The sequence below is a fragment of the Rousettus aegyptiacus genome, unplaced genomic scaffold (assembly GCF_014176215.1).
Source record: "Rousettus aegyptiacus isolate mRouAeg1 unplaced genomic scaffold, mRouAeg1.p scaffold_m13_p_2, whole genome shotgun sequence".
Classification (NCBI taxonomy): Eukaryota; Metazoa; Chordata; class Mammalia; order Chiroptera; family Pteropodidae; genus Rousettus; species Rousettus aegyptiacus.
Window position 1 is genome coordinate 54607319 of NW_023416295.1, and position 24808 is coordinate 54632126.

Genomic DNA, 24808 nt, shown 5'->3' on the forward strand with positions numbered 1-24808 from the left:
TGCCAAGATAAAGTGGGGAGAAAATAAGAAAGTATAGATTCTAACAAATGAACTGGCCTTTTCTTTTGTGAATAATGTTAATACGAATCCTTATGTTGCAACATGCAATATTAATAAATTACACAGAAGAAAGAAATCCCAGTAAATGTCAGGACATATATTCATCCTCCAACAATTAAAAAAAGACCTTGCCAAAGATATTCCTTCATAAGTAATGGGAACTAGAAGATGGTTTGGAGGAAAAAATAACAATCGGGACATCCTGAAGTTGTGAGAGATACCTAAGGAGTCACTAGGGTGATATTGAAAACCAACAAGCAATCCCAAGATAGATCATTTCAAATGTTTAGTTTTTACCACATACTTTTTTTTATTATATCACACATCATTTTACATATATAGGAGAACCATAATATGAAATATTTTGAAAGTAATTTTATGAACGATTTTAGTGTGATTCCTATAATTCTGAATTAAAAAAAAAAAAAAAGATTCAAATCTATTACACATTGGCACATGACAGCTACAAACACAGACCATACCTGAAGTCTGAAATTTTGTATTGGCAATAATACAATGAGAGTAGCTCCAGGTAATGTGATTTTACAAAAATGCTGAACAATTTCTTGTAAAGTTATGAATAAAACAATGTAAAAACTTTCTCTCTACATTGTCATTGTAGCTCTGGAAAGGTCAATGTATATTAAAATCATATTAAAAGTACATAGTACTCTTTATATGTGAAAGAGTTAGGTTCAAGGCTCAGATCATTATAAACAGGATTTTTATCTACATGAATGCCCATTGGGACAATTTTTCAAGGTAAGAGAATAGCTGCCTCCCATCACTGTGACAAATAAAAGTGCTCCACAAATGCCCCTATGGTGAAGTGCTGTCATAGTTGAGAGCACTTACCCATCGGTGTAACCAATTCAGTGAAGTTTATTGGAACTGGTCAAAAGGATGATCAAAGTATTTTTAACAGTGCCTTTCTGCCTTAACATCATAGGTGATCCCAAGTTTTACCCAGTTTTTAAAACAACTTTATAGGCAATCTGCTACAAAAGTTTAACATATAGAAGGATGATAGAGAAAGATAATCGAAAGATGAGCTAAAGGGTTTTGAACACACTTTAACTTTATACCTTGGCTCAACATTCTTTAATGTCTTGTCAGTATTGCTGTAAGCAGTAAAATTGCCTAAGGAGTGAAAATATGACATTAGAGTTGGGGACAAAAACAGCATGAAGAAATCTGAACTCCTAGAATGCTTTACAAATTTTAAATATTAAGATATCGGCCTGGAATGTGGCCATAGAATGATATAAAAAAGAAAACACTATTTTGGATATGTTCCGAAAATAAAGTAGTAGTGTGTGGTGGAGACTTGGAGAGAGGTATTTCCATCAGAGTTCTACCTAAAGACTCGATTAATTTGGTACAACTTTTGGCTCTTACTTCTATCCTTGTCATATGAGTAAAAAAGAGAGTGAGAGTCTATATGCAAATGAGAATGCACTGAGCAGTAAGTGTACAGAGAGCTCAATGACATTTTTTACCTAGGTGAACTTGGTCATCATCATGGATAAAACTCAGGGACTGATTAGAAATGCACCTCAAAAAATACAGTATTTGCTACATAGATAATTCTTTTTAAATCATTTCAAACTTTTATAATAATTAAACATAAACTTTTATAAAGAAATATAGTGTGATTTTTCTCCAAGGTAACTATGAACTAACTGATGGATATTTTTTTCTTAGTGCTGTATTTGATCTGAGTTGATTATTCTGATCCAAAATACACAATCTATAAATCTAATTTTCAACTACGTCTTCCTCGCTTGGTGCATAAAATTCATTGTGATCCCTAAACTGCATTCATTTCATTCTGAACAAGGAAAAAAAAATAAGGCAAAATGTGTTGACTAGCAAGTTTCTTCACTCAGTTTGTATTTTTTTAGCACTCTCTGAGGCAGAAAATAATGACTGTAAAATACTCATGGGCTCAGGATCTTGTTAAAATTCTTCCTAATGATAATTTTTAGATATGCATAATAGTAAAAGTAACATCACCCATTATACCAGAAACTCTGGAGCATTTCCTTACTCTTCATAAGCAACAGACAAAAGAATATGTAGCTAGTCACTGTATTTATCCTCAACAAGGCTGGGGGTGGGGGGGCCAGGAGTCTTGGCACCTTGCCATATTACCTTTGTAGGAAAGGGTTATGAGCTATGACCAGGGTTGGTCAAAAGGTACAAACTTCCAGCTAAAAGATAAATAAGTTTTTGGGCTCTAACATACAACATGGTTAAACACAAGGAAAAGGAAAAGAAATAAAAATGTACTACCAATCCCAGATACGTCCTTGTACCTAGCTATGGTCACTTCAATCATCAGTTATGTTTGCCACCACGTTCTTCTGGTATGGCTTTTATTTTTTTATTTTTTCTCAGAAAATGGTCAGCCAAATCTAAATGAAAGAAAAAGATGCAAAAGAAGGGAATGATTTTTAAATCCCACACAGGATCCTAGAGTTTTTAATAGAGTTTATGAAAAAAAAATTGCCATTCTCAGTCTTATCTGAAGTTCCTCCATCTGAGCTTAACAGTTTTGGAAGCTCTGCAAAACATCTCATATAGGTAATAGAAGATATGAAGAATACAGCTGGCCTGTTATTGGTCATGGCACAGAAAGAAGAATAATAGAAATTGGAGCAGGGTAGACAGCCCATTCAGAAATTTCATGACCAACATGATTTTAACCACAGGCAAGTCCTTCCTTGAATAATTCCTGGGTAATAAAAAGAAAATCTTGGGAAACTTTGAAGGTAGAATTTAGCCAATGATAGAGAGTGGAGGTTTTTTGTTTTGTTTTGTTTTGTTTTGTTTTGTTATTCTAGCATATAATGAAAGAAATGAAATAATTGTTAAAGCCAACATTTGCTCTCTGGGTGGACACCTGGGACCCCATCTTATCCTCAAATTCTCACATGCCGCTCCATAAGGCAAAAGGTGACCCTAAACCCTGTGTTGAGGTAGCAGCTAGCTGAATATAGTCACACCTGAATCAGGGTCCCATTGGTTCATGGATCACTAGCTGGTCACTCAGGACCATCTCTCTCTTCTACTCCTGATACTGCTTTTACAAATACTTTCCAATTTTTTTAGGGCCTTTTAATCATATCAAGTCAAGCCTCCTGGGATCCACATCGGATTCAAACCTCAACAAATACAGCACCATTAACAAGATTCCACAGCTCACTCTGAATTTTTCAGATGTCAAAACTGAAAAAAAGAATACATCCCCTCCTTCTTCTGATAAAACCATTATTGCACCCAAGGTTAAAGATCGAACACACAATGTGACAGAGAAAGTTACCCAGGTAGGACATGATTTTCCTATCAATTTCAACTGTTTTTAAGGTTCTTTCTACACTACAAAACACATGTTTTTTTTTCCTGTGAATGACTATTAAGAGAGGTAAGCCATTTATTTGCACTCCAGTTTATCTTGAGATGTTGGAAGATCCACACAAATGAATAAAACTATAGATTGTAATTTTTGTCTATTACAAGACTAAGCAAAAATGGGCCAACTTGGTATTGTTGTTCTCTTTGTTGTAGAAGTAGCTAAACTGCTATTCATCATGTTTGAACATTTATTGTTTTGCTGCCAACTCTTGCATTATTAAAGTGTGTATGTTTCTTTATATTATAATAGATGTGTCTATTGAAGCTTTAGGTAATTAATTTGTATTTACACTTAACTGCAACTTTATTTTTTATGCTTACTCTACTAAGTAGAGTCAGATAAGTCAGCCGACTTGGGAAAAAGAGCTGTCTGAAATGATGAAAAGTCAGAGGAAAACAGTATGTTTCCCGCTGACAATATTTTATTGTTTTCAAACAAATAATGCATTGAACTAGAATAAAAAGGTGTTGTCTAGCAGGAGTCACACTTTAAAGAATAGGAAAAAATGATTTGTATTTATTATATCAAAATACCAAATGAAGCAGTACCTAGCTTTTGCTTACAATGCATTTACATTGTTGGGAATTTGTGACTCTAAAATTTGTATCAAGAAAACAATTTTGGTTTTTTTTACGAGCAAATTATTTGCTTAGCAAATCTTTTCATAAACGGTCACAATACAAAGGTAAACTTGACCCCAATCTCTATTCTAAGCACTGAAGATTTTGAATTAATGAAGTTTTTCTATAATTATAATCACTACCAGAAAGAGTGCAGTGGTTTATAAATAACCTCTTCTGTATGGGCTGATAGCAATGTAAAGACCATGAGCCACTTGTAAATAGACCTAAGCAGTCTTTTTTTATTTGAGATGGGAAATTATACATGCCATACTCTAATATTTTGATATTTATGTAGTAACGAGGCTTTCTACCCTTGACATTTTGTTCTTAGTAAACTGGGCTTAGCAGTGGTAAGTGAATAGTTTACTGTATTAGCATTATTTTGATAGCTTTGTATTTTACTTGCAATTGTTTTCACATTAAAAATGATATTACTCGTAGACAGTAACCATCATGTGGCTATGTAGAAATTAAGAGATTTTAGAAATCGCAGAGGAGGCTGGTTGCAGATATTAAGGTTAGGGCCCTGGCAGTGGCTTAAGTGAGTTGAGCAAGCAGGGTAGCACAGTACAAGTGGGGACTACAGGGAATTGTAGACTGCAGGGCCGCTCTAGAGATGGCTGCCTCTCAGCTCCAGGCAACTGTGGACATGCAGGAATGCTTGACCAATGTTTCCAATCTTTCCACTTTTTTTTTTTAAGCTGGAAACCTAAAATTTATGATAAATTTAATTTCTAAAAGTTAGAAAACTAATTCAAAATCCTTTTTGGGGCCAAACAAAACATACCTTAACTCCCATGGGCAGCCAAGTGTGATCCTTACAGAGCTTTCAAGTTCTTGGCCCACTCTAGGGCCCACCCTGTGCCAAGAGAGGGTAATAAACACATGGATTAGCTATCAAACTGGGTAGTAATGTTTAAGAACGTAACTTGGAGCCACATACACTTGTGTTTTAATTCTGTCTATGTCATTCATTGCGTATCATAAAAAGAAGTGCCATTTATTTTGTGACATTGAGGCAAGTTTTAATGATGACAAGAGTTAAAAAGCTTTTTCAGTGTTGATATAAGAATGAAATAGAATGGTGTATAGGAAGTATTTGTTACAATGCTAAGTATCCAACAGTTAATGTCAGCCATTATTCTGTTTATTAACAGTCTTGTATGACTTATCCCTGCTCCCTCACCGTCTCTGCAGGGTTCTTTTATCCTTATATCACCAGGGCCCAGTAGGAAAACTGGCAGAGCAGAGTTCATTGAAATATTTATTGAAGAAAGGAAGAAAGAGAGAGAGGGAGGGAGGGACAGAGGAAGGGAGAAAAGGAGGAAGGGAGGAAGGAAAGGAAGAAGTTAGCCAAGTGGACGATGGAAGGGGTGAGAATCTCAGAGAAAACAAAAAGAACAAAGTTGTAGAGGTACAAAGTCCATGTGTCTTATGAGAACAAGTGGTTTCCTGGGCCAGGGAAAGACTAGGCTGGCAGGGGCTTGTTACAGTCGGGGAGCTGCTGAAACTTCCCCCCCTATATGGTTCTTTACTACATTTTTCACATAAGTGCCTTGGGGGTCTGAGTAAAATGCAACAGCAGCTATCAAAAGCCTTATTTTAAGGTATCATGCTTTCTCTTTAAAATACATGTGACTTTTATATTTAGCTCTATAATATTACCATATTTAACATTTAAAAATATATATATTTAAATCACTTACCACTGAGGGAAACTGTGACTCACAAAAAGGCCCCATACTATTCCTACAGCTTCTCATACTTCACCCAAATCATGAAATACCCCTCCTCACAATCTCCAAAGTACCCCAATTGGATAAGTGTGGTGCAGGCAAAAAAACTTTTAACGATATTGAAAGATTAGACTAGCACTTTGTTTTATAAAGAATCACTTTTCTCTCTTTCTTTTTTGAAACAATGTGAAAAATACAGTGGTGGGAAGGAGATTCTGGAGACAGCTAGATCATTTAGGTGTCTAGCTATGGTTCTGGCCAGAAATGGTGAGGGACTGGATAAAGGCTGGGATAGGAAATGAGAAAAGGAATCAGTAGGATCACTCTATCTTCTTTTAGTGCCCCCATTATCTCTTAGAAACAAACCTTCCAACTGATCACATGTCATACTAAAAGGTAGAGATCAAATATTGAAAACTTTCTTTTGTAGACAGCACTTGAAAACAAGCAATCTATAACTATTTTCTCATCCAGTGTTGGTGAAGTTTTCTGATCATGGACTTCCCATATTTACAACATATAGAATTACTTGTCCCCTGGTCACTAAAAATAATGTAAGAATAACCTAAAGAACTTAATATTTCCTTCGTTAGGCCTATCTGGAAATTCTCCTTCTTTAGATATTCACAGTATATTTGCAGTAGGCAGACAGTAATATTTTTTTTTTATCTACTATTCTTATTTGTTTTATTTCCTTAATACATTTGCAGTAATCCTTTCTTCAAAATATATCAGGGTTTTTTTCATAGATCATTCAATAGTGAATTTAAAAACCCTTCTGAGCACAAACAATAGAGCAGATATCAAAAAAAAAAAAAAAGAAAAGGTATAAATGAAAGAAACAATTTATCTCTGTTCATGTTATGCTTTCTCTTCGTATGTGCTTTATTATTAACAATTTAGCTATTTGCCTCTCTAGGTAGAGCAAGCTTCTTCAGAGTAAAGACCATGTTATCATTCATTTATTCATTCATTCACTTATGCATTTATACATTCTTCTGTTTGTTTATTCACTCAACAAGCATTTATTGAAAGCTCGTATGTGCAGTCCGAGATTCTGGGAATTCATGTTAAAAGACAAATTCTCTGCCTTTGAGAAGTGAGGGGGACAGACCAGTACAGTACAAAGGCATTGCAACATAAGGTATTACACTACAGGTACACTCAGAGTGCAGAGGATGCTGTAAGAGGAAACATTACCTATATTGGGAGTTTGAGGACGTAGTTGGGGAATATAAACACCTAGATAAGTTCTAAAGCTTGAGAAGTTTCCAAGGTTAGGAATTAGACTCTGGAGCGGAGCACATTTCGGGAACTGTGGGTATCAATGAATAAGTGAAGCATGAAGTATTTGTATCACTAGTGCATAATACACAACACATAAGAAGAATCTTAAAGATTAAGAAATGGACCACTGAAGGAATTGGAGAGAATTAAGCAAGAGTAAATCTATGGGTCAAATAATCCCTAAAGTTAATGCCTGCCTTTTAAATTCTCCCTTTAGGCAAGATTCTAATTCTTTCTGATGTTTTAGGTCCAGAGATCCCTTTTATTGGCTGCTCTTAAAGGCCACACTTCTGGAATGCATCAGCTTTTTATGTGATAGCCCATCTGACCTTCTCTAGTCTTTAGAAAAAAATAGAAAATAGAAAATAGTGCTCAGAAGTTGTGAGTCTTTTTTTTATCTTAACTATAATCCACCTTGTCCAGACCGATGTATAGTAAGGTTATCTCAGGGAGGCAAGACCTTGGTTGGCAAATTCCTACCAAATTCAGTGGAGTAGCAGAATGAAAATCATGAATTGGAAGAGAAGTTAGATAGAGAATGAAGGTCTGCTTTTACTATGCAGATATGGTTCTCAATTGAGATTCCAATCCTTGCCTCTATCTGCCTCCTTTTAAATAAAGTAAGCCAAACTTTTGCACTCTTACATGATTTCGTTATTCCTGGGCTCATTCTGGTTCCAGTTCAAATGTTATGCTAATTTTTAAATTAAAATGTATCATTTTACTGTCACGTTCAGCTTTTACACATTTAGTTTTAAGTCACTCTCCCTAGATACGTCTAAGTATCAGACATGGGTTACAAGATGTGGATTCCAAAGCTTCCCTAGCCAGTCACAACTTATCTAGGTGTTTATGTATCCGTCAATGATGTAACGGAATGCAAGTAACAGAAGCCAAACTGGAACCACGTTAAGCAAAAAATAAAGAGAGAAGGGGAAGTTTATTGGATCACATATCTAACCTAAAAGTGAGGGAGTAGATCTGCTTTGGACTTGGCTGCATTTTTTGTTTCAACAGCTGATGACATTCTCTCCTCTCAGCCATGCCTTCTTCTGAATTGACTTCATTCTGTTTCTGATGGAAGCAAGATCTTCAAACTCTGCGGTCTCACATAATGCTCACAGTTGGTGATCTGATAAGAATAGCCTTCTCTATATATCATTTCCAAGAAAGAAAGAGGACTCTGATTGGCCGACTACAATCTCGTGCTCATCCTTGTGGTAGAGGAAGTGTAGCCCACTGACTGATGCTATGATGCTACACCAGAAGAATTCAGTGGAGGAGGAGAGGCTCTAAGGAAGGAGAATAAACAATTGTGTCCCATTGCAAAAATGAAGATAGGAATACAGACTAACAGCATCTCTCTCTCTCTCTCTCTCTCTCTCTCTCTCTCTCTCTCTCACACACACACACACACACACACACACACACACACACAATACACGTTATGTGCTGGGGAGGCACTAGAGACACAGAATTATAAAACTGAGTATCAATAATAGGTTTTAAACGAAGAAACATGATACAACAAAACATAATAATAGCATTTATAAGTGCTAATGTAATAAATGCTACAAGATCATATTATAAAACTAAAAATAGTTTGAAGGTTTATTTTTAGACTTGGTACTGGTCAAATTATGAGCAAGTAGCTCTAGAACTTTTGTATTATTTCTTAAGAGGAATGCCTGGTGAATTTAACAGAAACCCATGTTGAGATCATCAGAAAATGAGACATATGAAAGAACCTAAATGAACAGGAAATTTTATTCTGGAGAAGAAATGGTGGGGAAGAGATTTACTACTAGTTCACAAGTGTACTTTTCCTAAAGCTTCATTCACTAAAGAGAGTCCTCAAGAAAATTAGCTTGGGAAGTAATCATAAAGAGACTTAAGTTACAAGAAAGAAATTTCTGAATGTTTAAAAAGGCATATGATCTTGAAATCTACATAGAACTTTAAAGCCAAAATAGATTCCTCTCATCTTAGATTTGTTTAAGTATATTATTGTAATGAAAACAGAATTATAATAGATTTAATGATAGGTAACATTGGTTGAGCATTTACTATGTGCCAGGCTCTATACTAACTGGTTTAATAAATTGTCAATTTTAATCCACATAACAGTCCTATGAGTTGGTACTATTGTTATCATCTCTATTTCATACAGGAGGTATCAAGCTTAGAGAGAGAAAGTAACTCGCCCAGGTCACATGGTAAACGGTAGAGTAGCCTTCAAACTGAGGTCATTTGATACAAAATGTGAAGTTCTTAGTCTCTAAAGTATACCTTTTCTATGATTCAGTTCTGTTTTCCTATTTGTTCCTTAAGTCTATTCAGCAATTAGCATGCATTTGGACATGTCATAATCTGAAAGTTTAATAGTAACTGATTAGAAAAATGAGTCTATGAAATAAGAAGAGAATGGGATAGAATTTCTTCAAAACTTTCTAAAACCATCCTTAACAGGGGTGTTTCATTTCAGCATTATCTCTTGTTTAAGGTTATATCCCATTTTTCTTATGCTGATTTTAAATTAGGATGGAGAGATTTTGTTTTTTGTTGGTGGCATGCCACTCAGTTGCAAGAAAAGCAAAATTACAAATTACTGACATAAAGAGGAGCTTAAAGATTATGACTTTATTCTTTCCACCGAACATTGCCCATTGTAAACATGCTCGTTATCTCTTCATATAATTCAACGACTCTCAATTTATATTTACTTTTGGTAGAACTATAAAACAAAATTTATAATTCAGCACTTCTTTAGAAATAGAGATTGACTTGAGATAGAGACAACATTGATTTTATTTTATTATCTAATGTTTAAAATTATAAATGTGTGCAATTTTTGTATATCAATTATACCTCAATAAAACTAAAAATATATATATTTATTATCTCAGGCTTATTGATACAAAATTTCTTAACACTTTCTGTAGTTTCCCTCAAATTGGGTAAACTTCATCCTAAACTTCTTTCAATGACAGTACTAAAAAAAAAAAAAAATGTCTTCCAGATACAACTACAAATTAAAAGTGATTTAATTTAATAGTGCAATACTTTTCAACAATAATATCATTGTAGTTCTGGTTCCAATGCAGATTCTGAGTGTCCTACAACAACATAATTTCAACATTATCTACCTACAGATAGTATCAGATGCCATAGGTTACGGACTCAGAAGATTGCCCCCGCACATCAGACAGCCATTACAAGTCCAGGTTTTCACCTGTGCTTCTTCTGAATGACTGGCTGTAAGTTAGAGATTCCCATGACCCCCTCCTTGGTTCAGTTAATTTGCTAGAGCAACTCACAGAACTCAGGGAACCCGTTTATTAACTAGATTGTTATTTATTACAAAGGATATTAAAGGATGCAAGTCAATAGCCAGATGTAGAAATACATAAGAAGAGCTTCTAAACGAAGTTGCTTCTGGCTCCACGGAGTTTGAACCCAGCAAAATGGCACCCTGAAGTGTTCTGGTTCACTAACCTGAAAGCTCTACAAACCTCTTTCTTTGTTTGTTTTTTTTTTTTTTTTTTTTTTTTATGGAAGCTTCATTACATAGGTATGATTAATTAACTCCTGAGCAATTGTTCTTGGATTCGAACTCCAGCCCCTCTCCCCACCTAGGAGGTAGAGAGGTGAAATTGAAAGTTCCAACCCGCTAATCACAGAGCTGGTTCCTCTGGTAACCAGTCCTTAACCCAAAGTGATTGCAGCTTGGTCCAAAAGTCACCTCGCTAACATAAGACACCTTTATCGCTTTCATCACTTTGGAAATTTCAAAGGTTTCAGAGCTCTGTTCCAGGAACAAGGGTCTATTACCTAATACATATTTCTCATAATAAATCACAACGTCACAGTCATAAATTAAAAATTACACTTAATTACGAAGTCATTTTTCAACAGATATTTTTATAAATCTTCATTGATTCTAACTCTTGAAATTACAAAAAAATTCACAATACTTCTACAGTATGATTTAAATATTTTCATGTATTTCTTTTTCTTTTTTTGCTAAAAGTAGTATAAATGTCAAACAAACCTCAACAAAACTGTACAGATCACCTTAAACTGCCTGAAATAGTAATAATCATAAAATTCAAAATTAAATTCGAAATATGGTATGTATTCAAAATGGTCTCTGAACACTTCCAATTTAATATGACATTAGTTTTGTATCTGTTGCCTTACCACTATTTACAGAATACCCTGTCAAACTTGGTTTAGCAAAACATAAATCTTCATCTAAAATTTTTCCAATTTGAAATTTTCTGAATTTGATGTATGTCCATACATACAAATTGGAATGAAAAACAATATAAACAGATAATGCAAGTAGGAGTAAAGCACATTCATCAGGATAATTATGGATTCGATTTTTTGTGAGTGCTTGGTAAATGTAAGTCACATTGTCATGTACAACGGTGATGCGAAAACATGTAAGTCAGGGTTCCTGCCTTCAAGAGCCTTTGACTGAATACAAAGCTTTGAGCTTTGACATCCTGGATTATGTTGCCTAGTTTTCTCTGGGCAAATAAATACATTCTATAATTTGGTTGAGAATAAGAAGATAAAAAGTAACTATAGACATTTAAGTAGAAATCACTTAATGCAGGATGTTGTATGCTATATGCATATTAAATGTAAAATCAGGATGTTCATTATTTTGAAAAAGGGAAGTGTGTAATTTAAAAAAGCAAAGAGTTAATTTTCTATATTCACTAAATAGTGTATGCATATCAAAACTGACAATCATTCTGAAAGAAAACCAATAAAATGCACCTTAAGCCATTAAAAACAAAACAAACTATTACTTGATGACATATATTGTAAATTAAAATAAAATTTTATTTCAATTTAGAACACTTTAATTAGCTCAAAAGTCATAATTATCTGTACTCTAGATGATGAAAAAATATCCATATGGAACCCTGGTAGCCACTGACTAACAGCCATAGCTTGTCGGGAAAGCACGCATGTATACATAGGGAGAACACACATGTATACATAGAGAGAGCACATATGTATACATAGAAAGAGCATGTATGTATACATAGGGAAAGCACGCATGTATACATAGTTGCTTTTTAAAAACACTTGTTTGTTTTTGAACATTCATTTTAAAAAACCTTCTTTAAAAGTTCTGTCAGGCAAAGGAACCAGTTTAAATAAATGCTTGAAATAAAGAAGTAAAATATGAGTGGTCAGAAGAGATGGGTAAAAATAACTTAGCGTACATAGCAATTGCCTAGTTGCTATGGCAATGGAGACACACAAAGATTGCAGGTATCTGTTGCCAAGATGATTCAGTTTTGATCCACCCTGTCCCCTTGCCCCAGTTAGTGTGAGCCTTGGGTTAAGGTCAGACCCAGGAACAGAAAGAAAGCTCTGGAGGGAGAGCTCTTTGCTTTCTTTCTCTCATGGCCTAGGGATTGGGACAAATATAGTTCAAGGTAGGTTGCCTAATGAAAGTGGGCAGAAGCAGTCAATTTTCCATGTTTCACAGGATGAGGATTTTTAATCAGATATGGAAATCCCGAGTAGACATAGCATTTTCACACACAAGCAGCCCAAGTTTTTGTAATGTTAAGTGGATGTAAACTATTCCTTGAGTTAGGAAGTGAATTCAACCATGGAATTTTATTTAGAAGGAAATCCCCAATAAGAAAATAAAATAAAACAAAATAAAATAAATGGTCCTATTGGTTATCTGGGTGGTGAAATTGTGGATAATATATTTCCTCCTCTAGCTCTACTTCTCTGTACTTACTATGTGAACCACATTTATAATGGAAAACATGTAGTTAGATAATAAACCTTCTAAAACTCAATTGCTTTGAAAGAGTTCATTAAAAAGCAGTTAATCTTTATAGAATTTTAAAATTCTTGGATATCATCCTCCCTAGGTATTTTTTTTCTTCAAAACTTCATGATCAATGGATTGTCTGTATCACTCCCTCTCCTCCTCTTCCCTCCCTTCCCTTCCCCTCCCTTCCCCTTCCCTCCCGTCCTCTCTCCTCTCCTCTCTTCTCCTCCTCTCTGTCCCTGGAAATTCAGTAAATTTCAATGGGGTCCAAGAATTCTGAATTTTCAACAATCCTCATTTACTTTGCAAACTTCTATTCCCACATCATTAAGATGAGGCAAATTTGGGAAACATGGACGCCGGCCCAGGCCTTTCATTCCGCAGTTAACGAAGCTAAAAAGAGAACCCAGTAGAGACCTAGGTTTCACATTTCATCAGTAGTTATTGTACATTATATCTCTTTTTCTAGATTTTTAAAATGAGTTAATTGCTCAGTTACATATTCTTATGATTTTTTTTAAGTTTATTGGGGTAACATTGGTTAATACAATTATATAATTTTCATTATAATTTGACATCTATATTCTATTGTGTGATTACCACCCAGAGTCCAGTTTCCTTCAGCTACCATATATTTGATCCCCTTTACCCCTTCACCCTCCCTCAACCCCCTATATTTGACCCTCTTTACTCTGTCTACCTTTTCCCTCCTCCCCCACCCCCACTCTCTGGTAACCAGTAGTCTAATTGTCCATGTCCCTGAGTCTCTGTTTGTACTGTTCATTTGTTGTTTTTAGGTTTATATCCCACATATAAGTGATATCATGTGATTTTCAACTTTTTCACTCTGGCTTATTTCACTTAGCATGATTATCTCGAGTTCCATTCATGTCCAAATGGCAGCATTTCATTTCTTCTTATGGCTAATATCCCATTGTATATATGTGCCACAGCTTCTTTAGCCAATCATCTATCATAGGACACTTTGGTTGCTTCCACGTTCTGGCCACTGTGAATAGTGCTGCTATGTCATGATGTTTTAATTATAATATTTTTGTTTAAGAAAAAGACATATTAATTCTTATATATGCAATTAATAATGGATGACAGACTTTAGCATTTCAAAAGTTCTGAAAAGTCCTAAATTAAAGAAATCTATGAAACTTTGCTTTACCCAATATTTCACAAACTTTTTTGATGACAAAAACTGTTTTTAATTGTCTATTTATATATATATAACTTATTATTCTAAGGAACTCACATTTGAGGGAAGATTTTTAAGGAAATATTGGTCTAGACAATGCTTTTTCACAGATAACTGTCAGCGCTATCTATTCAATTCAAATATGAATGTGTTAGAAATTTTAAAACTTTTCAAAGAAGATTGGGATAAGCACGAGGTAAGAGTGGGGGGAAAGAAGTTGGTACCTAATAGTGCAGGAAATGAATACTTTAACTTTCTTCCCTCCTGGGTTCTTTGGATGGTCTAATAATTAAAATGGCTTAACAGATTAACAGGAGAAAAACAAATTTCGTGACCCCAAAATATGAGATCCAAAGACAGGCAATTGAGGCACAAAAGCCAAATCCCCAGCTAAGGAGAAGTGATAGAGTTCTGGTGCTTCAAAGGGGAAAAAGACAATTTTTAGTAAGATGAGAAGAGTAAATGTTTGGTAAACAAATGTTTGCCTTGCCATGAAGATAGGTCTTCTGATGAAAAGTTACCTATAGTATTAGCTGTCTTCTGGTACAGGCCCTCTATCAAATTTTTTAGGCAGTTAAGGCAAAAGTAAACAGCTCTTCCTTCATCTATTAGATCTTGATTGCCTTCGGCTCCAAATAATCTGCATGCCAAAGTGAAATATTTTGGAACCACATATTCTTCTTCCCCTCAATAAGATGTACACTTTACCTCCTGGTTTTAATGAAGTCCACTTAGATTTCTTTTCTAGCCATGGACCAAATATAGAACTCAGCTCAGCAGAAGTGGAGAAAGTACTATTTACATGTCCTTTTCCTCTTTTAAATGCCATCTATATTTCCTTTTCTGTTTTAAATCTGTTACAAGTACACCTGTATTTTGAAGCTTGCTCCTTTAGAATCACTTAGGTAGAAAGGGGAAAATGTGGACTGCAGGCTCATGGAGAAGAGAATTAAAACGTCAGAATTTCTCTTCTTAGAGTACCATAGCTGTATTCTAGTGGCTGTACAGCTGAGCATAGAGAACTTTTTCTGTCCCTTGTCCACAGTAGCTAAAGAGGATATAATGCAAAATTTTTCAGTTTTAAGATATTTTAAGAGATTTTCTGTATATTTAACAAGTACTCATCTCTGTTTCCTACCCATGGGAATATTAAATTAGCATTTTAAAATTTCTGAATTTACCTAGGAATACCAAGTGCTGTTGATGTTAAAAAAATTCTGAATTTAAGAATGAAATTGTAGAACTTATTAAAACCAGAAATATACTTCGTTAGTTGTTCTGCATTCTATCTTTATTTCCATAGCTTGTAAAGGGTTAATTCCTTACTGATAGGAGTCCTTCCTCATCCTTAGCCCTTGAGAATAAACTCAGAACACTGGTGAATAATAATGCCAGGAATTTTCATTTACTACATGTGAAAATTAACCTACTAATAGTTGAGACATAATTATATTCAGTTGGCACGTAACATTCACTTTGTGTTCCAGAAAACTCTAAGAATAGACTTTGAAGTTTGCAGGGAAATATTTATTTCGGTATAGTTGCCCAGCAGAGAAGAAAAAAATCTTGATTTATCTATAAAGGTTAGGAGATCCTGCCTCTGCAACATTTTTAATTTCTCAAGCCTCCGAAGCTGTAGAAGGGAGCAGACATCAGTAATATAATTTTCTTCCCTTGCTTTGGCTTAATGCTTAACCTGAGTAACCTGCCACAGCTTGATTCTGGTTCAACCAGTGGGCGTAATGAATCTATTTAAAAGTACTGGCATCGTTTGAAACAGTTATTCCCAACACTGTCTTAGAGAGAAAACTTTGTTATTTCAATGGGTTAATTCCTCATTTTGCGCTATCACTCACATGAACTTGGTTTAACATGTCCTTTGGAATCAACTTGTCTCAATTTCCTGGAAAACAAATACACACACACACACACACACACACACACACACACATACACACACGCACACACACTACAAATGACATTTGAATATTACTCACCCCTCACCAGAACACACTATCTCTGAACAAACAGTCTCCTTAAAGCTCTACTTGTCCTGCTTATCACAAGACTGGGAGGTTTGCTGGCAGTGATCCCTAAACTTCCAATAGTTCCATCCTCTTCTCTAAATATCAAATCCTACCCATTTCTGAAATCCATATCATCTCCCTATAAATATGTCAAGCTTCTTAGTTGGTGTTGACCTCTCGAGTCCTTAAACGCTAAAGTATTTGTTCTATTTTCACATAACTAAACACTGGGTTTCCATGCTGTTTTCAATCTTAGTGAGATGGATTTATGATAGGTATGTTGGTAGGTAGATACACAGATAAATACACAGATACATATATAGATGATAGATATTTGTGTGTATGTGTGTAATGAGTTTCTTTCATCTTCCTAACTATGCCTTGAGAAAGAAGATTGTAATATATTTTAAAATATGCTCCAAAGAACCTAGTACAGTGCTTACCTATCAGTTGGTAATCAGACTAAATAAAATGGCAAAGTCCCAGAGGCTGCTGTGAAGATATCTGGTAGACTATCCACGTTTTAAAGTAATATACAAAATATAAATAGAGTTCATTTAAAAATAGTTCTTTTTATTGTAATAAAAATCCATGTATTCTGAATGTTATTAATTTGATTAGAGTATTTCACATATAAAGCTGCATGAAAAACTGGACGTTTTGTTCTCACTGAGATATGTTTGCATCTTGAAGGAGAGAAACTCATTAACTCAAATGAATCTTTCACTGATGAAAACATGGTCAAGGGACGTAAAGGGATAACAGGTGAAAGAAAAGTTATTTTTAAGAAGCAGTCCTTCTGGTCCTATCTGTACCCTCCCAAATTTCCTGCCACTTCACCTTCTCTGGTACCACTGGATCCCCTTTGCCATTATCATTCCCCCCTTACACCTTCAGAATGAGTTAGGGGCTCAGTAAAATGGGTTTCTCCTGAAAAAGGAGTGTTTGTAGTGATTCTAAATAAATTTATAAAAGTGGTGGGCTTCTGTTTTTACTGTAAATTGAACCAGTTAAAATGTTGTAAAAGAAAAGGAAAACTAAGAAAAGTACACACACTACAGGTGTCTATTTAAAATAGTAACATTTCAATAAACCTAGATTTAAAAAAGAAAAGAAAAGAAAAAAACAGAACTCTTCTGTTTTTTATTAACTATTCAGAACTTCATGTTTTAAAGCTTAATGTAATGTCTGCCTTCAACTAGAGATTTTCTTTCCTCTTACAAGGTCTTGAAATAGATTCATTAAACCCTTTCAAGAAATTATGGTCTCTTTGGCAAAATTATTCTTCACAGAATAGCAGACTTCATTTGCAATACCTTCAAGTAAAATCTAAAAAGCCATTGTCATGAAGTGGAAATTAAAATAAATTTCATTCCTCTGTCTTGAGAATCAGCCTGCAGTTATTTCCATTCTAAGCAAAACAAAAAGTCAGGAATTAATAGAACTTTTAAAAAGGTATTAGTGGGAATTCTATCAAGTTCTCTCCAGGTAGGTAAAAAATATTTTTCTTCAACTCTTCAGATCTGTTTCTAGTCTACACTTCAGTCATCATACAAGTAGGAACAGTCTTCACCACACACATACACACACACGCACGCACGCATGCACACACACAAAGTTTTGTAATGTTATATCTTGAGTTTAATTCTGCTGCATCTATCTTTAGGAGACATAATTAATTGTATACCTATGACACATAAGACACTGTCTATCTGTTATGAGCAAACAGTGTAAAATGTGACTTCCTCTGGTGAGTCTAGGAAGGGAGACTCTTTATAATATATGACATAATTTGAAAATGTACTACAGAGTGGTGTATAAAGGGTGACATGTATGGGTCGGACTGTATTTGCAATTAGCATTTAGATAAAGGTATATCTTTTTGGTCAGGAGAAACTTCCTGGGAATGAGAGGACTGTGGGCCTTGAATGATGAGCAACACTTGGAATAGTGGCGCGGGTGCGATAGACATGAAGATGAGACAGCCAAGGCCCAGCAGGGAAACTGAGGAGGGAGCATGGAGAACACTGCTGTTCTCATGAAAGTAGTCGTTGTGACCCCACACTTTTTACTCTTCGTGCGAAATTAACTTAGGTCCTTCTGTGTTTCCTCAGATGAATATCCCTTGAGAACTCATTCATTCTGTGAGTAAACATATAAATTTTATTTTTAATCTATAAATATTGAACAAGAAGCAAAATATGTATGCATCATTACTTGATTTTTGGTTAAATTGCGGAAGCTAATTGCTTATTCCTTTGAGTTTTGACTTGTGCTTTGGGTACTGATCATTTGCTTTCAATAATAAATAAATACACTTTCTTGGAATTTGCAAGAGTATATGAAGTTCATAAGCCTTCCATTTTCACCAGAAATCCTATATCTGGTAACATAAAACCTTTGATTGATGAGTAAAGGTATGCTTTAGCTAATAAAATTATCATTAGTTTTAGAAGATAAGTGATTTATATTCAATTTACTAATAAATATAAGATATAAATTCAAGGTATTAAATGACCTTTTAAATAATTTTTTTAAAGACTTTTAGATCCTCACATTCCCCAGTCTTGTTAGAGGAAGTTAACATTTTCCAGTAATTGAGTCATCCCCACTTACCTAAATTTAGAATACAATATCTCTTTCCACTCCCTGGTGATTTCTGTGAACAGAGTCGAAGCTTTCAAAATAAAAATTCCCCATCTATTTCACTTGTATGAGTTCTGCCTCTTTCTCAAAAACACCAGGAAAGCCCAGGGAGCTACAATGATTAATAACCTGTTCCAGAGTTTAACCTGCTGTATAAAATGTGCTGCATTCCACAGCATAAAAGAAACTCTCAAATAGGTCAGGAGCTCAAACTGCTTGAGGGCTTACCTTGCACCAGAGGCAAGTAGGCTTAAAATTAAATTAGCACCAGATATTGCAATACCTTATTAGTCACTGGCTTCATATTGGACTGGAACTACAATATGGGGAACTACAATGTGTACTAAAGCCTTAAAAATCTAATTCATTCAAACTTATGAAATTTTGAATTTGAATTAACCAGATGAAGACCTTGTTCAAAAGTAGTTTTATACATGCTCTAAAGTGATATTATGTGAGGTGGAAATGGAGAATTTGCAAAATGAATTAAGGAAATATTTACCCTATGAGGGTAGAGACCAACAAAATATGTTCAGGAATTACTTTAGAAGAGTCATAGAATGGTGTGTTAATTACAAATAATTTTTATTGTACTTAATTTTTAAATAATAACAAGCAAATTAAATTTACAAGATATTTAACACTGAGGAAATACATAATGCCTCTGTGACTTTAAGGAGATCACAGTTGCTAGATGGACAATCTGTTGGCCCGCGTTTATCTCTAATAGTCTACAATACCATAATCCACATGGAAAAACCACCGAAGCTCCCAAAGCCGTAAAGAACGACTAAGTGGGAAGAGTTGGGGTATTAATGGTAAATGGAGATAGCGTCTTACAGGAGAAGCCTGGATTTCTAGATCCAGAAAATAATTGGGAGCCTCAAAACAGTTATTCCAGGAGTGTGAGCCCTGCCTGTCTCTAGTCTCATCCCTTTGTGCCACCACCATACCTGGCCTACTTCAGCTTAAATTCCATTTCCTCAAGAAGGCCTTCCTTAACCACTTCCACCCCGACCAGACTAAGTTAAATTCACCAAGTTTTACCCTCATAATGCTTCTTTTTATTGTTTAATAAACATATCACAATTGTAATCGAATCTTCGTTTGTGTAGTTTTTGTGTTATGCCTGCCTTTTCCCACTAGTATGTACACTCAGTGAAGACAAAGGTGGTGTCTTTTTTGTTTCTCTTGGTTTTCCTAGTGTCTGATACATTGTAGGTGCCTAATGAATGTCAGATGGATGGATAGATGGGTAGATGGATGGATATATATCTACCTTTCCTAGAAAGAGTAGGCATATGTTTGAGGAGGCAAGTTGGAGCCGAAACCAAGTGAGTCAAAAGAGAATTTGTGCCCACCCATGTGCTAATGAGTCAATGAGAACTGACACCTGGCTTTACAGTGTAGAAAGATTGGCTATTTTATTATGAATAGCACTACCCAGGGGAACCGGAAACTAATGCTCAAAAGCCCAAACCCCTCAATGGTTTATGGACAAACGGTGTTATGGAGCAAAAATCATGAGTAATCATGAGTAAGTGGTTCAGAGCCATGGACTGTATTGATTGGTCAGTTCTTATACAAGCTTTCAAAATCTGATTTATTTAGCTTCTGGCGGCATCCTGTCCGGGTCTATGTGACTATGGCTACGTGGTCTCCAATAGAAAGTGAGGTCTGTAAGGCATCTTGGGATTATGAGTCAGTGAAGTTATCTTAAGATCAAGAGGAAAAGAACAGAGCTATACATTTTATGCTTAACAGGCTACATTCTTCTCTTATCTTAAGAGGAGTATACCTCCTGAAACATGCTTTACAGGCACGACTGCAGGCCCGTGGGCATAACTACGTTCCAGTGCAGTATGACTCTTAAGAAGAACTAATTTAATGATTTTAACTAAAAGCTAAGTTCTGATATATCTAGTCTGTTATGATTTGCTGTTAGTTTCAGGGCCAGATTTCTACCAAGCCCCCTACTAAATTCTTTATGATATTTGGCTTTTAAGAGCTGAACAATATTTCATCAAGTAATAGAAAGAGATTGAAAATTAGGAAGTATTAGAACAAAATATTTTGGTGTAGAGTTTATAAAATTTGCTTCATTATGTTCATCAATATTATTCCCAGTGAAGACAGAAATGACGGGCTGCTTTTTTCAGGGCCTACCAACTGCGGGAAAAAACAACAACAACAACAAAAACCAGTAAAAGTGCTTCCATTTAAAATTTTTTCTTCTCTAAACCCTACAGGGAAGACTCTGTTGACTTTTATTCTCAAGTCTGCTTGTCAGGGAAGGTAGAACTAGAACTGGAAAAAGAGCCAAAGGAATAAGAATGTGGCCGGTGAGGCTGCCAGGCACCTTTGTACTCCACAAATCGTCTGTCTTGCCTGTGCCTCTTGCTCACCCTGCTTTTACTCTCCAAAAGCATATTAAATTCTGAACACTTGTGATGCCTGCAGGGCGTTAGTCTCTTGCTGAGTGAATCCAAACTAGGAGGTGAGAGCTCCCAACCCCAAGAAATATCGTGGCAGGAAAATCAGATGTCAGGAATTATCATAAGTTCCTAAACTTTCAATATACTGCCTTTAATTGTTACCAAATCCTAGGGAAGAATTTTACACTTCTCTTTCACTCTTCTTTTCCTTCTCATTGAAGTTAGGAAATTTGCCTTTAAAAATAGTTTTAATAGGTGCTAGTGAATGGCAAGGTTTATGTGGCTAGCCTAAGCCTTAGATGTCTTATTTCCTAACTCCTGAGGTAAATGAAACATAAATGACGTTCAAAAGTATGTCTTCTACTCCCTACCAATGCACATTTTTATTGCTAAAATAAAATCTGTATTGCAGATGTGGGACTTAATCCATAATCACTTTCAATGTCTGAGAAGCTATGTTTCTACTAGAGGTAACAACAAGATCTTATTTTTCAGAGCTTCAGATTTGCAAATAGTCCTTGGAAAAGTATTTTTTCTTCAACTCATGAGGAAACGATACATGATGTTATCTGCCATTATCATTTACTGCAGGTCATATGGAGGTTAACCTCTGTTTCATTGATTATTGCAAGATTAGTTGTATTTAAAGACATTTCAAAATGCATTAATAAAATGTACCGATGAATCTATAATCTTAACGATACAGAGAAAATGATATATAGCTTAGCAAAATGGAAGTAATTTAAAATGAACTGGTAAGAAAACCCTTCATTAGTTTAAGATTCATAACCTTTATTTTAAATATATATTACATTAAAGATAAAAAGGCTGCTATAAAAATCACCTCATTTCAGCATCTGTCTTCATAACAAGGTAAATGATAGTTTCAAGATAATGAGTTTTTCTGAATTACTGAACGTATTAAGGTGCTCTGAGTTATTCTTATCTAAGGGCAATCCAGGCAAATATTAATATTTAGACATAGCCTCTGGTATAATGAATACATCCTGAAAGATTACCACTAGACGTTTGTTCTGTGTATAAAAGTCCAGTGTAATTCTGACCAGAAAGTTTGAGGATGTTATTTCAGCAGGTTACATTGGGAAAACTAAAGACTGATAGATTGAATTTCATTAATGGGCTTCAGATTCCTTTAATGAGATGCCAAGCTTCAGGGGCTTCATCCAAGTTCTAAATGTTCCAGACAAGGCTTGGCAATGTGCTTGCTGAAGGCACAGAGTGCCCCCACAAAAGGGTCTTCTCCAGTTACAATTTTCTGGGTTAATGTCTTCTAGGCTGAATTATCTCACCCACTGAAAGCTGCCCTGGGAATTTCAGTGTTCATACAAACTAACAAACGTCCACCAGACAAGCACCAGCAATGCCCAGCTGCCTCTTTATCCCCCATGGGAAATTTTCTCAGTGAGAGCCTGGTAATTGTTTAGTGCAGCTGCTGCAGTTTCAAGGGTGCCAGCTCATCTGAGCCAACTGTATGCACACAGCCCATGACTCATGAGGCTGAGAAAGTACACATCAGAAGTGGGTGGGGGCCTTCAAGTGCTCCATTTTAAATTTGCCCTCTCCTTTGTCATCTATTTGGGAGAGAATACATAATGAAAGGCAGCTATTTAAGAGTTATAAATATCCCACATATTTGAGAAATTCAGCTATGATCTAATAATCTCATCTGTATCGATAAGCACTTGCCATATATCTCAATAGTCACCTACTTAGCTGTATTGTATGTGTTACAACAGCTATATTGTAACACCTTTGGTTTCTTCCATATACCCAGATATGGGATAAAGTGCTGGCTTAATACCCAGAGTGAGGAGTAATCTGAGCGGAGGCTGGGAATGCAAGTCCCATTACCTGGCTTCCTCATGTTATGCTAGCTGGCATGGGTTGACTATTAGATCTTCCAAAATTATGCTGGAAATGCCTAAAATATATTTTGTGAGGAAAGTAGACAAAAACATTATTATAAGGCAACTTGAATTCATCAGGGCTTTACTGTCAGTTAGAGGTAGTAATATTCTCCTGGAGAAATTCTCTTACATGACACTCTATGCACAAATAGGATCATTAAATAGTGTCAACTTGCCACATATATACCAAACATCTCTAGGGGTTTGTGGTATATATGACGGGAAGGGGGACAGTTCTTGATATATTTGTATTCTGTTGTTGAGTAACAAATTATTCCAAATCTTAGTGACTGCAAACAACAAGCATTTATTATCTCAGAGTTTCTGTGGGTCTGGGATCGAGGAGAGGCTTGATTAGGAGGTCCTTGCTCAGGCCTTTCACAAGGCTGCGATAAGGTGACAACCATGGCTGCAATAAGGTGACAGGCATGGCTGCGGTTATCTCAAGGACAGACTGGGGTGGGAATAGAGCAGATCTGCTTTCAAGCTCATGAACGATGCTTGTGGCTGGCCTCACAACATCCTCTTCTGAACTCACTTCTGTGGACCTTCACATGGGACTGCTTTGCACCATGGCAGCTGGCTTCCCCCAGAACAGCAATGCAAGAGTGCATCCAAGAATGAAGCCATGGTCTTCATATCTGCCATACCTATCCATCAGTAACAAGTCAATCAATCCACTCCACACTCAAGGGGAAGAGATTGCACAAGGACACTGAATACCAGGAGGCAGAAATCACTGGGGGCCATCATAGCAGCAGCATACCATGCTGAGGTACTATCTTAATTCAAGCCTCAGCATGTCTCTTTGAAATTATAACAACCACCTTTAATTAGTCTCAAAGCCTTATTTTGATCTCCTTTAATCAAAAAAAAAAAAAATCCTTGCTATGGCAAAGCAGTCTTTAAAAACTGAAAATCTGATTATTTCACCTAACAACTGCTAATTGTCCTCAGGAGGAGTCTAAGCTTCTTAATATGACATACAAGACCCTTTATATGCAGTGCATAAAGGCACTATTTGATGGTGTTTAAGGTCATGGGCTCTAAAGTGACGCTGCCTGGGTTTGCTCCTGGCTCCACAATTTATCAGTTTTATGACTTGGACAAGTTTATTAACCTTACAAAACTTTAATTTCTTCATTGAAACCTGAAATAATAATAATGCCTATTTTATAGGATTATTGTAATAATTAAATAAAGTAATCATTGTGCAGCTCGCAGAACACTGTCTAGCACATGTAAGACCTCAGTAAGGGAGGGTCGTTCTTATAACTTCCCCAATTAACCTGGAGCCATTTCACAGCATATAGTGCAACTGTATCAACCTACAGTGTGGAGGCAATTTTGACTATTGTGGAGGCAATTTACGAGACTATTTCCTTTGCCTGAATAGCCTTTCCACATTCTCTTTTATATGAAGAACTTACTTTTATGCTTAAATATTTAATTCAGGGAGTTCGATTTTCCTCCAGGAAACCTTCACACACACGTGCACACACACATGCGTACACATACGATTCTGTGTCAGGTGGCCCTTCTTGTACTCCCTCAGTTTGCATTCCTAATTCTATTTTGATACCACACTGTATTGTCATTGTCCATTTAGTTCTCTATGGCCTTAGTAAA

General features: G+C 35.6%; 1 protein-coding gene across 6 annotated transcripts in view; it reads left to right on the plus strand.

Annotated features, from left to right (window-relative positions):
* Positions 1-24808, plus strand: part of KCNH7 (potassium voltage-gated channel subfamily H member 7) — a 405071-nt gene that overhangs the window by 294589 nt on the left and 85674 nt on the right. For all 6 annotated transcript variants that reach the window (XM_016146430.2, XM_016146424.2, XM_016146425.2 and 3 more), the window contains one exon: positions 3175-3389. In XM_016146430.2, the coding sequence (XP_016001916.1) occupies positions 3175-3389 (215 nt within the window). The remainder of the gene's footprint in view (positions 1-3174; positions 3390-24808) is intronic.